This window comes from Podarcis cretensis (genome assembly GCF_951804945.1).
Source record: "Podarcis cretensis genome assembly, chromosome: 3".
NCBI classification, from domain to species: Eukaryota; Metazoa; Chordata; class Lepidosauria; order Squamata; family Lacertidae; genus Podarcis; species Podarcis cretensis.
This window is the reverse complement of record NC_137172.1, coordinates 30,818,869-30,832,127: the sequence shown is the minus strand read 5'-3', so window position 1 is coordinate 30,832,127 and position 13,259 is coordinate 30,818,869. Positions and strand designations below refer to the sequence as shown.

At 48.0% G+C, this 13,259-nt stretch overlaps 1 protein-coding gene across 2 annotated transcripts; it reads right to left on the bottom strand.

The window, feature by feature from the left end:
- Positions 1–432: 432 nt before the first annotated feature.
- Positions 433–10,702, bottom strand: HLX (H2.0 like homeobox). 2 transcript variants are annotated; one of them, XM_079971104.1, is made up of 4 exons: positions 9,938–10,700; positions 7,153–7,332; positions 6,093–6,277; positions 433–1,371 (listed from the first exon to the last, which is right to left on the bottom strand). In XM_079971104.1, the coding sequence occupies exons 1-4, from the start codon at positions 10,476–10,478 to the stop codon at positions 973–975; spliced, it is 1,305 nt and encodes a 434-aa protein (XP_079827230.1). In that variant the 5' UTR covers positions 10,479–10,700; the 3' UTR covers positions 433–972. The 2 variants fall into 2 exon arrangements, with proteins under 2 accessions (XP_079827230.1, XP_079827231.1); XM_079971105.1 differs by lacking the exon at positions 7,153–7,332 and having other exon boundaries at positions 9,938–10,702.
- Positions 10,703–13,259: the final 2,557 nt, after the last annotated feature.

Genomic DNA, 13,259 nt, shown 5'->3' with positions numbered 1-13,259 from the left:
TCTTCTCAGTTGAAGTATATTAAAAATCACAACAGAACAACTATGCCGATAGGGCAGGATGGATGCCTTAGCTCTACTAAGTATAGAAGCAGACGTGTTATGTAAAATTAGTTCTGAGGATCTGATCAAAGACTTTGCAATTAGAAAAAAAGTAAAAAAATAAATTCAAATATAAATAAAGTGGAAGTATATAAAAATAAACATTATTTTCCATCTTGCTGCAGGTTTTGTTTCATTTTGGAAAATAAAAATTTATTTTATGGTTTATTATTGTTTATATTTTGAATTAGATATATATGAGAGTACCAAAACCTCTCTTTTTTAATCCTGCTTTTATTTATTTTCATGGTACAGAAGATAATTTGGAGCCTCCCAGTTGTGGATCAACCCAACTAGGCTGTTCTATCTAGTAACAAAACCAGACATCACAAATTAAACAAACAATTTATTTACAGTCTACTTTTCTGTTCTTTTTTTTCAGTGCAGTATTTCTTGGCCAGATTACACAAAGCAACACATTTTGGCAAGGGGTTGGGGTTGGTGAAATACTTCACATTGTGAATGAGGGGAGGAAGGTGGGGGAATTAGAGAAGGACAAAGAAGAAGACATGGTCTCTGTGATTTCCTGGACCTGGGAAGGCTCCTCTGCCAGCGAAGATGGGAAAGGTCTCCCCTGAGCTACTTCTGTGAGTTTCCTTCCTGAGGACTGCCCTCTCCCCACAGCCCACTCACTGCTGTGGGCTGATGCCCTACATAGTTCGAGAAACCTCTGATCTTCCCACCTGCAGCAGAGGTTAGTACCCCAAATCTGGTAGTTCAGAGGTAGTTTACCTCATAAAAAATAACATATTTCCTAGGGGTTATTGTACCCCACACCCACCTGCAGTTAGGGGGTGCTACTATTTCCCAAGCGGGGCGATCACTCGGCTTTTGGCGGCTTCCCAAACAGATAGCTGGTTCTCTGAGAGGCAGTCATGGGGAGTCCCGTAGGCAAAAAGAAGGCTCCAGGCGCCTTAGAGGTTCTCTGCCTTGGTCCAGGCCTGTGGGAGCCAAAGGTGGCTCAGGGTGAACTGCAGTCTCCGATCCGGCCGGGTGTTCCAGCTCGGGGCTGTGCCGTTGCAGAGCCTGCTCGGTGTCGGCCCCCGCCTCAGTCCGTTCCGCATCGCTGCCGGGCTCCAGATCCAGGGATTCGGCCTCGCTGCTTTCGCTCTCGCCTTCTGAGCGGCTAGGGCTGCGCTCCACCTCTCCCTCGACTGTCGGTGCAGCGCCCCCTGCTGGCTTCTCTTCTGGCTCCTTCTCTTTGTCCTTCTGCGCCTGCGCCTCCTTGGAGTGCCTCCACTTCATGCGCCTGTTCTGGAACCAGACTTTCACCTGCAAGTGAACCACAGAGCAGAGACACACAGGGCGTCAGATGGGGGGCCTGAGGCTAGACTGCAATTCTCCCTCTCCCAGGGCACCACTAACCTCCAGCCCATGTTCTTGTACCCCTGGCCCAGATATATAAAAATAAGGAATTCATGTTTTAAAAGAGTAAAACATTCTAGTCTTTATGGGCATAGGAAAATAAATAAATTTCAGGGTTAAATTCTGAACACGTGTGAAATATTGTGTGAGTTTTCCTTTATCTTTTATTAGAAGGTAACTTCCTAGGTTTTATGAGTATAGAGAAAATATTTTCTCCGTCCACAACTTAGCTATATTATAGTATCCCCTCTATTTCCTACTCCAATAATTTTTGCCATCACAGGAATCATGGGCACTGATCCCATTGTGCTGAATAGATCTGAGAAAGAGTGGCCCACAAGCCCAAGCTTAAGCAAAAATGAGCAGATCTTAATTTAATAAGAAAACCACTCGTTTCCAGTTTTTGAACAAAAATGAATTAGAGAAGATAGAAAGTATGTTCAAAAGACAAAGACTTATTATTACTCTGGCCTCTCTTATTTCGATCTTTTAAAATAATTACCTTAAATTAAAACAGTTATGTAAAAAAAAAAAATTGAAATAAGCAACCGTAAATGCAGTTGTCGCCCTGATTTTTCATAATAGGCTCCCATGAAAATTGAACATATTCTTTAAAATACAGCATTGAGAGGCTATAGCAAAACCTAGAATTGTTCTTCCAAAGTGGGTGGGTAGCAGTCCCAATCCTACTGTTTACTCAGAAGTAAGCCCTAAAGATTTCAGTGGAACTGCTAGGCAAGTACCCACACAACTGCAGTCCAAATATGTTTACTCTTTACTTAGTAATCTCCTCCCTAAGCGCACTTGGGTATTCTGTTGAAATCGATGGGACCTACACTCAAATGATAATATGTCTAGGATTCCTGTATTAATCTAGAAGAGGTGTTTTCCTGGCAACTAGCCATAAAATCCCCATTGAGGTTTTTCTTCTTTGCCACCAGAGTCCTTTGTTGTTTTCTCTTGGGGTTGAGTATATTGAATGGATATACTTCAATTAAAAAGGAAAGGGAAAAGAAAGCCAGTCTGCTGGAACAAATATATACTTCCAACTCAGATATACTCAGAGCAAACTCATTGGAATTAATGAGCCTAAGTGAGTTGATTTCAATGGATGTACTTGGAATAGATCTAAATGTTGAATAAACAACTCAGTGTATATTACATGGATGGCAGTTGCTATCTCTGCATTATCCAGGCAAATATCATTGAGGAAGTGATCTTTTGAAACCAATGTGTCTACCGTATAGTTTATTAGGCCTTCCACATTGTCACAATAGAACAGCACAGTCCCTTATTCCCCACTCCCTCCAATCTCATGCCCCTCTCTCTCTTCTTTAGCTAAAAGTATTTTCATTACTGATATTTAGTTGTTTAGCAGGCTCTACAGTACAGTGCTCAGCTTTGCAAGCTCACATAAGGGTTAGGATAAATTATTGCCAATTTTCTACTGGAGTCCCAGATTCACTGCTGCCAGACTCACTTGGGTGGCAAGGCAACAGCAGACCAGCTGCACTTTGAAATCAATGTTGCTGGCTTTGTGGCTGATCTCTAATATTCCATAGGCAAATGCTACTTGAACATAAATATTTTAACACCGACGATTTGGGGCTGCACTTCTTCATGTATGTGTGTCTTTCCCAACTGACAGTATGCTTGTCCTTATAGAAACCAAGGGCACAGACCAAGACAAGCTCTTTCAAACCCCACTGCTTTCAACCAGGAGAGATTTATGCTGCAATCCTATACACACTTTCCTGGGAGTGAGTCCCATTTAAGTCAATGGGGCTTACTTCTGAACCAATGTGCATATGATCACACTGGTAAACATATATGAACTCTCCCACTGAAATCAGTGGGGCTGGAGTGTGCATGATTTTGGTTGGATCATGTCCTAGATGTCTCCTTTATTTGTGCTTGTTCTCTTAGGTGCAAGAGGTTACATGATACTGATTTATTTATATTTAATTAATGTATTTATTTGGTAGATACAGATTTAGCAGCTATAGATGACTGCCTTTCTCAAGTTCAGTGGTCACAATTATGCAGTTTTCAACATGGTGAAGTCTAATCCTGCATTGGATTGGGCCCCACTGTATAGAAAGCCAAAACTCTGATGTTCAGTAGGACATGCACAGCACTGCAGTCATAGTGTATTCTTTATTATACCTATATGCCCCCTCATCCCACAAAATATAGTCATGAGTTTAATCCTAACCATGTCTACTCAGAAGTAAAGCCTATTGAATTCAGTGGGGCTTACTCTCAAGGTAACCTGGGTTGTAACCTAATTTATCCCATTACTTTTGGTGCACCCTGAAGCATAACCCTATATATGTTTACTCAAAAGTACTGATTGGTTGCTTCTGAAAATTAACTTTAATTGGATTGGGACCAGTTTATGCACTGGTAACCTGATCCTTTTTAAAGGTAGGGTACAGCATATAATTATGTTAACATGAATGAAAATAGTACATGTGGTACAATGGTTAGTGTGTCCAGGTTTCAAATCTCCACTCAGGCCTTAAACTCACTGGGTGACCTTGGGCCTGTGGCTCGCTCTCAGCCTAACCTATCCCGCAGGGTTGTTGTGAGGATTAAATAAGAACTATGGACCCTCGTACCCACAGGACCACTTCTCCTAGTATACACTGCGGAGGACCTTATGGTCCATAAATAACAACACATTGGAGGTCCGAAGCCTCAAGGAAGTTAGATTGGTTTCAACTAGGGCCAGGGTCTTTTCAGCACTGGTCCCGACGTGGTGGAATGCTCTGTCACAAGAGACTAGGGCCCTGCGGGATTTGACATCTGCTCCGCCTGGCCTTTGGCTTAGACTTACTCTGACCCCTTATATGGGATTTGGTATACAAATTTTCCCTTGGCTTTTTTGCTAGCCCATGTAGGACCAGCATGGATAGCTGGCTCGGGTGAATATCTGATGTTTCCTCCCTTTATGGTCTTGATTTATGGGCTACTACTAAAATGAGGCTGCATTTTAAGCTGTATTTTAATTAACTGCTTGTTTGTTTGTTTGTTTGTTTGTTTGTGGGGTTTTTTCCTGTTACGTTTTATTGTAATTCATGTTTAGTGTTGGCTGCCCTGAGCCCAGCCCTGTCCAGGGAGGGCAGGGTATAAATAAAAATTTATTATTTATTATTATTATTACTATGCAATCCACCTTCAACTCCTAAGAGAAAAAGCCGGGATGTAAAAGAAATGAATGAATAAATAAACATTCCTCAGTACATCTTAACATTCTGTGTGTATTCAGGAAGAAATATATTCCAATATATTTCCCTAGACTCCGAAAAACACACACCACAAACATATAGCCTTAGATGCTATTACACCATTCAGGTTCTATTGCCAAGGGGAAATATTCTCTGTGTGCAAGGGATATAATTCCTCCTATAGAATATTTTCCACTACAATGAAATAAGGGGCTGGAAAAGTACTTTGAAAAATCCCTTGAGGATATCCTTGAGTCCTGCTGGACTGTTCTGCAGCTCATTCGAGGGTGGGGAGAGGCTGGTCTCTCGAGGAGAAAGGTGTTTGGCTTGCAAGATTTTGCACCCACAAGCAGCATTTGTGTTTTTTCACCCCCACCAGAAACACCTCAACCTTGTCTAACAGTCAGCAGCTTGCCGCCAAAGTAGCATTTCACAAGGCCGAAATATCACACGGCCTCCCCGCTTCTTTAGTTGCGTTTCCTACCAGGGCTGCACTTCACAGTCAAAGCCCCCAATCCTCATCTCCCTTCGCAGCCAATTTCGTCCTTCCTCGCTGGCTTTTCCCACTCGCAGCCAAAACAAACACTCCGGGTGTAACGGACATAAATCTTCGCGTGAACTTCTGGTCCCTCCCCCCCCCTTTGCTCGCTTCAGCAAATCGACATGTATTTACTGCATTACTAAGCACGAAGCAATGTGCAGATACCTCATATTAAGGCTGCAATACTTTACAAATTAAGCCCGAGGCGAGGGGGGTGGGGAGCGCAAGTATCTCAATGGCTCTCTTCTCTCCGCCTGCCCACGGTTGTCCAATCCCCTCCGTCCCAAACGCGCAGCCCGATCCTTTGCTGATTCCCCACCAACAGTGCGGCTGGACGCAAAGGGGGCTAGCTCACAAGATTGCAATGGTGGGAGGGGGAGAAACCTCCGCTTTGGTTTACGCGGAAGCAAACGCAAGCAAACTCGGCAACGAAAGATGTATGGATTAGCGATTCAGAGGAACTTCTCTTGGAGTAAATACGCACAGGATCGAGCGCACGCTTTGCAGGGAAATCCTAAACATGCCCTGGATTGCAGCCTTAGTGGACGAGGTTCCCGTTTATTTCACTACGTGGGCTCTCTAGTTCAAAAAAGTTTATACCACAATCAAGCAGTTTTTAAAGTGGCGTAAGACTCGTGTGTGTGTCACCCCTACTTCTCAGGAATTTGTAAAACATCATAAAGATGATGATGATTAAAGGCCTGCCCCCTTGAAATAAAGGGGAAATGTCCTCTCATCCAGACTTTTACTGATATTACATTTCACTGTTGGGTTAACCCGATCCTAACCTTGCGATGCCCGTTTTTTGTTTCCCTGGCGCGTCGAACCAGGGATCCGCGCCCCGTGCAAGCGCTTACCTGCGCGTCCGTGAGTCCCAGCATGGCTGCCAGCTGCTTTCTGTCCGGCTTGGTGACGTACTTCTGGATTTCGAAGCGCTTCTCCAAGCCTTTCCTTTGGAGATTGGAGAAAACCGCTCGGGACCACGAGCGCTTCCGCTTGTAGGTCTGAGGCAGCGTGTCTTTGGTGAGCACCGCGTAAGGCCCTGCAGGGTGGAAGGAAGGAACCAAGGAAGGAGGGAGGGAGGGATAGAGGAGTGGAGAGAGAGGGGGGGTTGAATGAGGGGCCGAAGAAGCAAAGGGCGAATCGCGTTCAGTGGGGCGCACTGGTAGCCCAACACCTTCCGGATTCGGGCACTAATAAAAGACCCATGGGTCTCTTGGGGAATATCCTAACAATAGATTTCACCTTTTTTGCAAAGTAACACTTAACGGATACTCTCGATTTATTTCAAAGCACTCACCCCACCCTCCCAACTCCACTTTATGAGTTCACCCCACACATGAGTTCGACCTTTATTTTACTTTTAGGCACCGTTAGTGTTGGAGATCAGGTCTGTTGAAGCTCGTGCCCCCATATATCCGCTCTCATTCCCTGATTCTTCCTGAAGGTGAGCTACCTGTAAACTCATGACTTTCCAAACAGCACCTACTTCTCTTTGCAGTGGAAGCAGCCCGTGGATCCCATGGGGACTTTTCTTCCAAGTATAAATAGCCTTTTAGGATTGCTTTTAGGCAAGGCCGGGGTTGCCAAATTCTCGGAAGCACCCCCTCTCAACCCTCAAGGCTCTCTCTCTTACCACACCGTTCCTACACACACGGTTAGGAGCTGGGCACTCACAGCCCGCCCACCGAAAACTCGCAATGGCACCCCTACCGCGATCCTAAAGAACGCGCGCTTGGACGGCGCGGTTGTTAGGATCTGGCGCCTAATCGAGCCTTCTGCAGGTTTGCTTGGCCGTAAGTCCCATTGACTCCCACGGCCCTTACTCGATTCCTGGGAATCGATCGCCGGAGAGCAGAGCGAAAGGATGGCTTGGGGCAGAAGAGGGTCGGGTTTAAAAGAAGGGTGCGTCTGTACCTGGAAAAGTGTCTTGAAACTGGTGCTGAACGGAATTCCTTGGGGTTGTGTTTAAAGGCCCCAGGACCGCGGAGGTCTCGTTAATGGGCTCTAGAGACGCGAAGAACTGGCCGGCCGGAGGCTGTAAGGCGGGGAGATGAACCCCAGATGGGCGGCTGGTGGTTAATAAGGAAGTCAAATCTGTGGGCACAGGAACAAGGAGAGCTCGGTTACAGAAGAAGGCAAGGAGAGAGAAAAGGCGCACGTTCCCGGAAGCCCCTTGCAGCCAGGTTAAGGCGGTTTAGACTCTGGGCAGAATCAGGTCTTATGGAGAGGCCTTTTTTGGGGATCCCCCGCCCGGTCGTGCCGTTTGCTTCCCTCACTTGGAAATACGGGAGCCAATCCTGCTGTTCTTGGGGAGCCTCCTGCTCATTTGCTGAGAGGGGGGCTCCACTTTTAACCGCCCCCCCCCAAGTCCTACCCTGTCGGGAGCGCGGCTTACCCGTGTCTAGGCAGACGGGAAGGACGGTGGGCTTTTGCACGACGTTGTTGGACGGTGGCGAGGCTGCTAATTACACCCAGAAGGAGCACCGTTCCGTTCAGTGGTTTTACTCCCGAGTAAATCTGTGCGGAGGCTCGGAGCCTTGAAGCTGCCTTTTCCACTCACACCCACCCACGGTGTTACAGATATTTAATTTTATTTTTGACTTGGAAGCGAGCCCTCCCCACCCCTGTCCGGTTGAAAGCAATGGGACTATCTTCCCAGGTAAACCTTCTTAGGTTCAGGATGCGGGTGGCGGGTTGTTGTGGTTTTGCTTAGGATGGGTTGCAATCCCCAACTTTTTTCCTGCGGGGATGCTCGACTGAAGTCGAGAAGTAACCCAGAGAACTAACCCTGCGGCTCTGCCCCGTTACCAGGGCAGGTTTGATGGGAATAAATGGGAACATTAACTTCCCCCAATTAAGCTCTTTGGCTCGGGGTGGTTTGAAGGATCCTCCTATTCCGCAAGGTCCAGGGCAGAAGGTGTTGGGAGAAAGAGCAAGGAAGAAGCAAAGGGGATTGGCGGATCTGAGCAGAATCTCCAAATCAACATTATTGGGGTATAGAGGCGCTTTACCGTGAAAACACACGCCTTTCTCTCAGCACCCTCGCCCCTGTTAAAAAGCTGCGTTCACTCTCTGTAATTATTAGTTTCATGAACACGTCTGGATTGAGCTCTCGCTCGTGATCCGGCACACTTTTAACCCGACACTCTTGGATTTATGTCCGAAGGGAATGGCGAACACATTGACTTGGCACAGAAGTTCCGTTGGGGTCAAGAGATTTTTATTTTTTAGCCAAGCGTGTAGAGGAAGATTTGGGGCCCACTGAGTTTTGATCCAAGCGATCTGCCTTAGCTATGGAGTGGATCTGGCATGGTTCCGAGACAGAATAACAACAATAACAACAGCAGCACCAATAATGACTTGGGGGGGGGCTCTCAAAAATCCCACTGGAAGGGAAGAGGTCTGTCTGTGAGTCACCTTCAGAATTCAAGCGTTGACGACCCATTTACCAAATGGAGAAGTGAAACCACCTTCCGTACAGTTTCTACTTGTTCGCATCAATGGGAATATTTAGCCCTGACTGCAATGGGATATTATTTCCATCCAGTGCCCCCAGGCCTCCATGCTAGAGTTGGCAGTCTTTGGACTGGATATGCCCCCAAGGTCATTTTCTCTCTCGCCCAGATTCCACTGCCCCAAAGATCAATCCCAAAATTGAGGTTGTTTGGGGATGGGACCAAAGAAATACGTCGATGATTTAGTCGCACTGGTTTCAAAAGAAAGTGAGCTTAAGCATGCTTTCACTGCAATGTCGAAATCCAAGAAACTTACTTCCAAGTAAATACGTGCCGGAATGGGGAGGCTGGCGGCCTCCGTTTGTTGTTGCTGCTGCTGCTTTCTGAAACTTTTAGGCAAGTCGATTGCTCAACTGGGCGCTCCGTTGAGCAACAACCAGCACAAATATGAAGGCGCTGGGTTCCTTCCCCACCCGAAGAGCACGTCGATTACGCGATGAAACTTACGTTTCACCCAGCGCAAATACTCGGGGTTGCACCTCTATCCACAACTGGTGAAGGCCGCCAGAATCACCATTTCTCCTGAGAACATTAGAAGCGCCCAGCCGAATCAGACCAAAGGACAATCCAGCCCACCGTGGTCAACTCAGATGCCCCCCCGGGGGGGACCCACATGAAGGGCAGGGGCGATATAACGCTCGCCTTCCTGGCTAGGGTACCCACCTCAGCCCTTCTCCAGGGGCCCTGAAATGCCAGGAGCTGAACCGGGCTGCATGGCTGTCAACTTTCCCCTTTTTTAAAGGGAAATTCCCTTATTCCGAATAGGATTCCTCGCAAGAAAAGGGAAAAGTTGACAGCTATGCCGGGCTGTCATTTTTCTAAGGCACGAATCTTTCAAATTATGGACATGGCTATCATTTAATATTTCCATACGTATAATTCCAGGAATCAAACTCCGAAATCGGAGGGGCTTGCCTATCTGTCTCACTGCCTCCCTATTTAATTATCCATAGAGTCATGCATTTTTATACAAACAGAGACACACGCACGAGATCGATACAGCTATGAGCACGATCGACGGCGAAATTGCGCTCAACGTCCATTGGAATGAATGAGGGTTCCCTGTCAATCCGCACAAACCCCCTTTCCTGCTTCAGAAGCTGGACTCACTAGTGGGGTGGGGATGGGGAAGAGGGTGGGGATTTAAAAAATAAAACAAAAAAAACCCTCGGCTTTCTCTCTACCTCTCAGCGTGTTGCTTTCCTTGAGTTTCGGGTCAAACTCGGCGGATAAAATGCGGTCAATCCCAAACTTCAAGTCTTTGCTGGAGGGCGCGGGCGCCGAGCCGGGATGAGTCTGGTGGCTGGGGCCCCTGCCTCCTCCGGGAGAGCGGTGCTGCTGCTGCTGCTGCTGCTGCTGCGGGTGAGGGTGGTGGAAAGCAGCGGAGAGAGGCGACAGGCGCGCGGGGAAGGCGACGGCCCCGTCGGGGGCCACCAGGGGCGTGGGCCGGAGCGGGGAGGCGGCGGCGTGGAACTGCGAGTGGGCATGCACGGCCCCCAGGTGCGCGGCCAGCGCGGGCGCTCCGGGCAGCCCGTCCACCGACGACGCCTCCCCGGCGGCGCTGGCAGCCGCGGCGGCGTGCAGAATGTCCGCGATGCAGAAGGAAGGCTTCTTGAGCCCCGACGGATCCAGCGGGAAGCAGCCGGGCCCCGACGGGGCGCAGTAAGCCGCCGACCACAGGCTGAAGTTGGAGGCGTAAAAGGGCGCCAGGCCGGCCGTGTACATCCTGCCGGGGCCCGGGGAGAGCCCTCCACGCCCGGCTCCGCCTGCCGCTGCCGCTGGAGGAAAAGTGCAGCGGCCGTCGAAGGAAGATCGTCAGCGCCCGAGTGCCTCTCGGCCTGCGCGCATCGCTGGGGGAGCCGAGCGGGGACAGGCAGCGCTGGGCGAGGCGAGCCGGCGGGGAAAGACAGGCGCGGCAAACCAAATAACAACAACTAGGCGCGGGGGAGGCGCCGCCGCCGCGCCAGAAACTCCCCTCTCGAGGAGAAAAGGAAAAGGAGCCGCCCGCCCACCTCGCTCCGCCAAGCAGCGCCTCCCCCCGAACCCAGGTTTTTTTCTTTCCTTCGAACGCGGCGTCAAAAGAGCAAAGACTTCTCCTGGCACAGCGGATTGGGCGGCCGGCGACCAATCGGAGGAGCGGAGGTGTAGCCGAGGAAGGCCGAAGGGGCGGGGCGGCGGCGAGCCACGCCTCCTGCGCGCCGAGGAGGAGGAAGAGGCAGGGATGCCCGCTGCTTCTGCCTGCGCCCAGGAGAAGGGGAAGATTCTGGCTCGAAAGCCTGTAATGGCCCTTCTTTGCTGCACCCTGTCCAAGGACGAGGCGCAAAGAGGTCCGACGCAGGGCTGCCCTGCCCTGCCTTTCTTCCCGTTTCCTGGAGGCGGTGAACAATCCGGAGTCAATTCGCATTCCTCCCAACGCCGCTTTCAAAGAGGAAGAGGGAGCGAGGAGGCCTCGTTAGCGGGGGGGGGGGGGTGTAACTGGACCACGATTCTCACCATCCTGGACCTTTGGGGTGGGGGCTGCTGGGAGTCAGAGTCCAGCAGTATCAGGCGCTACCACAGATTTTCGATCTCTATAATTTAATAGAAAGGGCGTCTCCTTCCCTAATTCAGTCTAAAATTTTGCGGACTGAGAAGAAAGATTAAACCTTCATAGAGATGTCTTTCTGCTTCCTGAAAACAAATTGAGCTTCTGAATTGTTCGGGCAGGTTAGAAAGTCCCCGAGGCTCTTGCTTTGCACGCAGAATCGCGGATTCAATCCCCGGAATCTCCAGGCAGAAAAATTGTAGAGTTCATGCAAACATTGTTGGAGAGTCGCTGTTAAGTGTAGAAAAGAGCAATGCAGTATTGAGCTAGGTGGACTAATGGTCTGGCCCGGAAAAGGCAGGTTTGTATAATGTGCAGTAAAACACTTCAATATTTTATTGAGAGAGAGAGAGGGAGAGAGCCCTCTCCCAAAGAGATAGCGGTAGCGCAAACAATACGAACCTTTGCTTCAGAATGCGCTACAAACAAAAAATATCAGCCCAGATAGGTGACCTTTGATTTGTATGTGATAAAAATGTAAATGTGCATCATATGTATGTTAACTCAGACGTGAGTCCCATGGGGTTCAGTAGAGATTATTTCCGATAGGATGCCTAGGATAACCACGGCAGTCGAATTCGCAATATTCTACTAGATCATCCAAAGATCTAGTCCACTGAGTTCAATGGGAATGTTTAAATGGTGCTTAATTTTCAGTGCTTAACTCTCCCGTTTAAGTCAGTGGATCCTCAAAGTGATGAACTTTAAATGTCTGGTATCCTATTTAAAAAAAAAAAAAATGCCAAAGTCAAAGGTATACAGTATGCTTCCTGCAGATCCAGCAACTAGTTAAGACGAAATAATCCCATTTAGACAAAAAAAATCTGGGCTTAAATAGAAATACTAGAAGAGGGCGCTTCGCTCAAGTGAATGAGAATCCTATTAAAAGATTGCTTTTTATCTTAAAATTACGTTTTAAAATCTATCATCAGTTAAGTCTGTCTTCCCACAAAACCAATAGGCTTACATACACTTCATAAGGCTGCGATCCTATCTACACTTTCCTGGCAGTGAATCTCAACGTGCACAATGGCACGAGTAGACGTGCCTAGGATTGCAGTGTAAATTGTGCATACGGTTTAAACAGAGACAGGAGCTGACATTTGCTTGATAACGTAAGCATTTAGTCTATCTTTTCTGTATACTGACAGCCATAGTCGAAGCAGAAGTAGTGCCATTAACTTCAGAAGGGTTTCTTGTCATGCGCTGAGGATAAAGTGGAGGTTATTTAAAGACATTTGCATTCAGGCAGTCAGTTTATTTTTAAATGGTTGAATGTTGAGGAAATGGCAAGATTTTTCACTGAGCAGGTAGAGACTCAAAAGACCAAAAAACAACAACAGTCGCATAAGTTTTGCATGGAATGAGGCACTGATTTCCACGGGAGAGGGTTTGCTACCTGCGCGTCATTTTCCCACTGACGTCAAGGGGGCTTAAATGGCCTTAGCCATGGCTGGCTGGGCTGTGTGCAGCTCTTTTGAAAATAGGCGCGCGCGTGCGCACACATAGATACACACACAGAGAGAGAAAGAGTTGTTGAATGGAAGCCTCACAATCCTCGATTCAAACGGATGTTAACTAACGCAAGAGTAAAAGAGTGTTTCTCTGGACATGGCTGCGAGAGAATAGGCACATCTTTCGGCGTGCTATTTTGAATATCAAGTGCCGGGAAGACATACCCCAGCGTTAAAAGTATTTCATGAATCTCATGCATAGATTTTAACATTTCACCTGTCAAAACTGCAGAGTCGATTGTGCCAAAAGCCACTCCGTTTTTCTCCCACTTGTCACCTTTTCCTGCAGCCTGTTAATTTCCCTTAGTATCCGCCTCACACCTGGATGAAACCGGGGTCTCTTTAGGTTTAACATGTTTCCATCCTTCTGAACAGGACGAAGCTTAGCTGATTCAAACCTTTCGAGGT

Bases quoted from the DNA above. Each gene is read 5' to 3' on its own strand.
- HLX (XM_079971104.1), bottom strand. From the start codon at position 10,478: ATGTACACGGCCGGCCTGGCGCCCTTTTACGCCTCCAACTTCAGCCTG. The intron at 7,333-9,937 runs GTAGAGAGAAAG...CTGTGCCCACAG, and splicing joins GGAAAGCAACACGCTGAGAG to ATTTGACTTCCTTATTAACC. The intron at 1,372-6,092 runs GTAAGCGCTTGC...GTTCACTTGCAG, and splicing joins TGGGACTCACGGACGCGCAG to GTGAAAGTCTGGTTCCAGAA.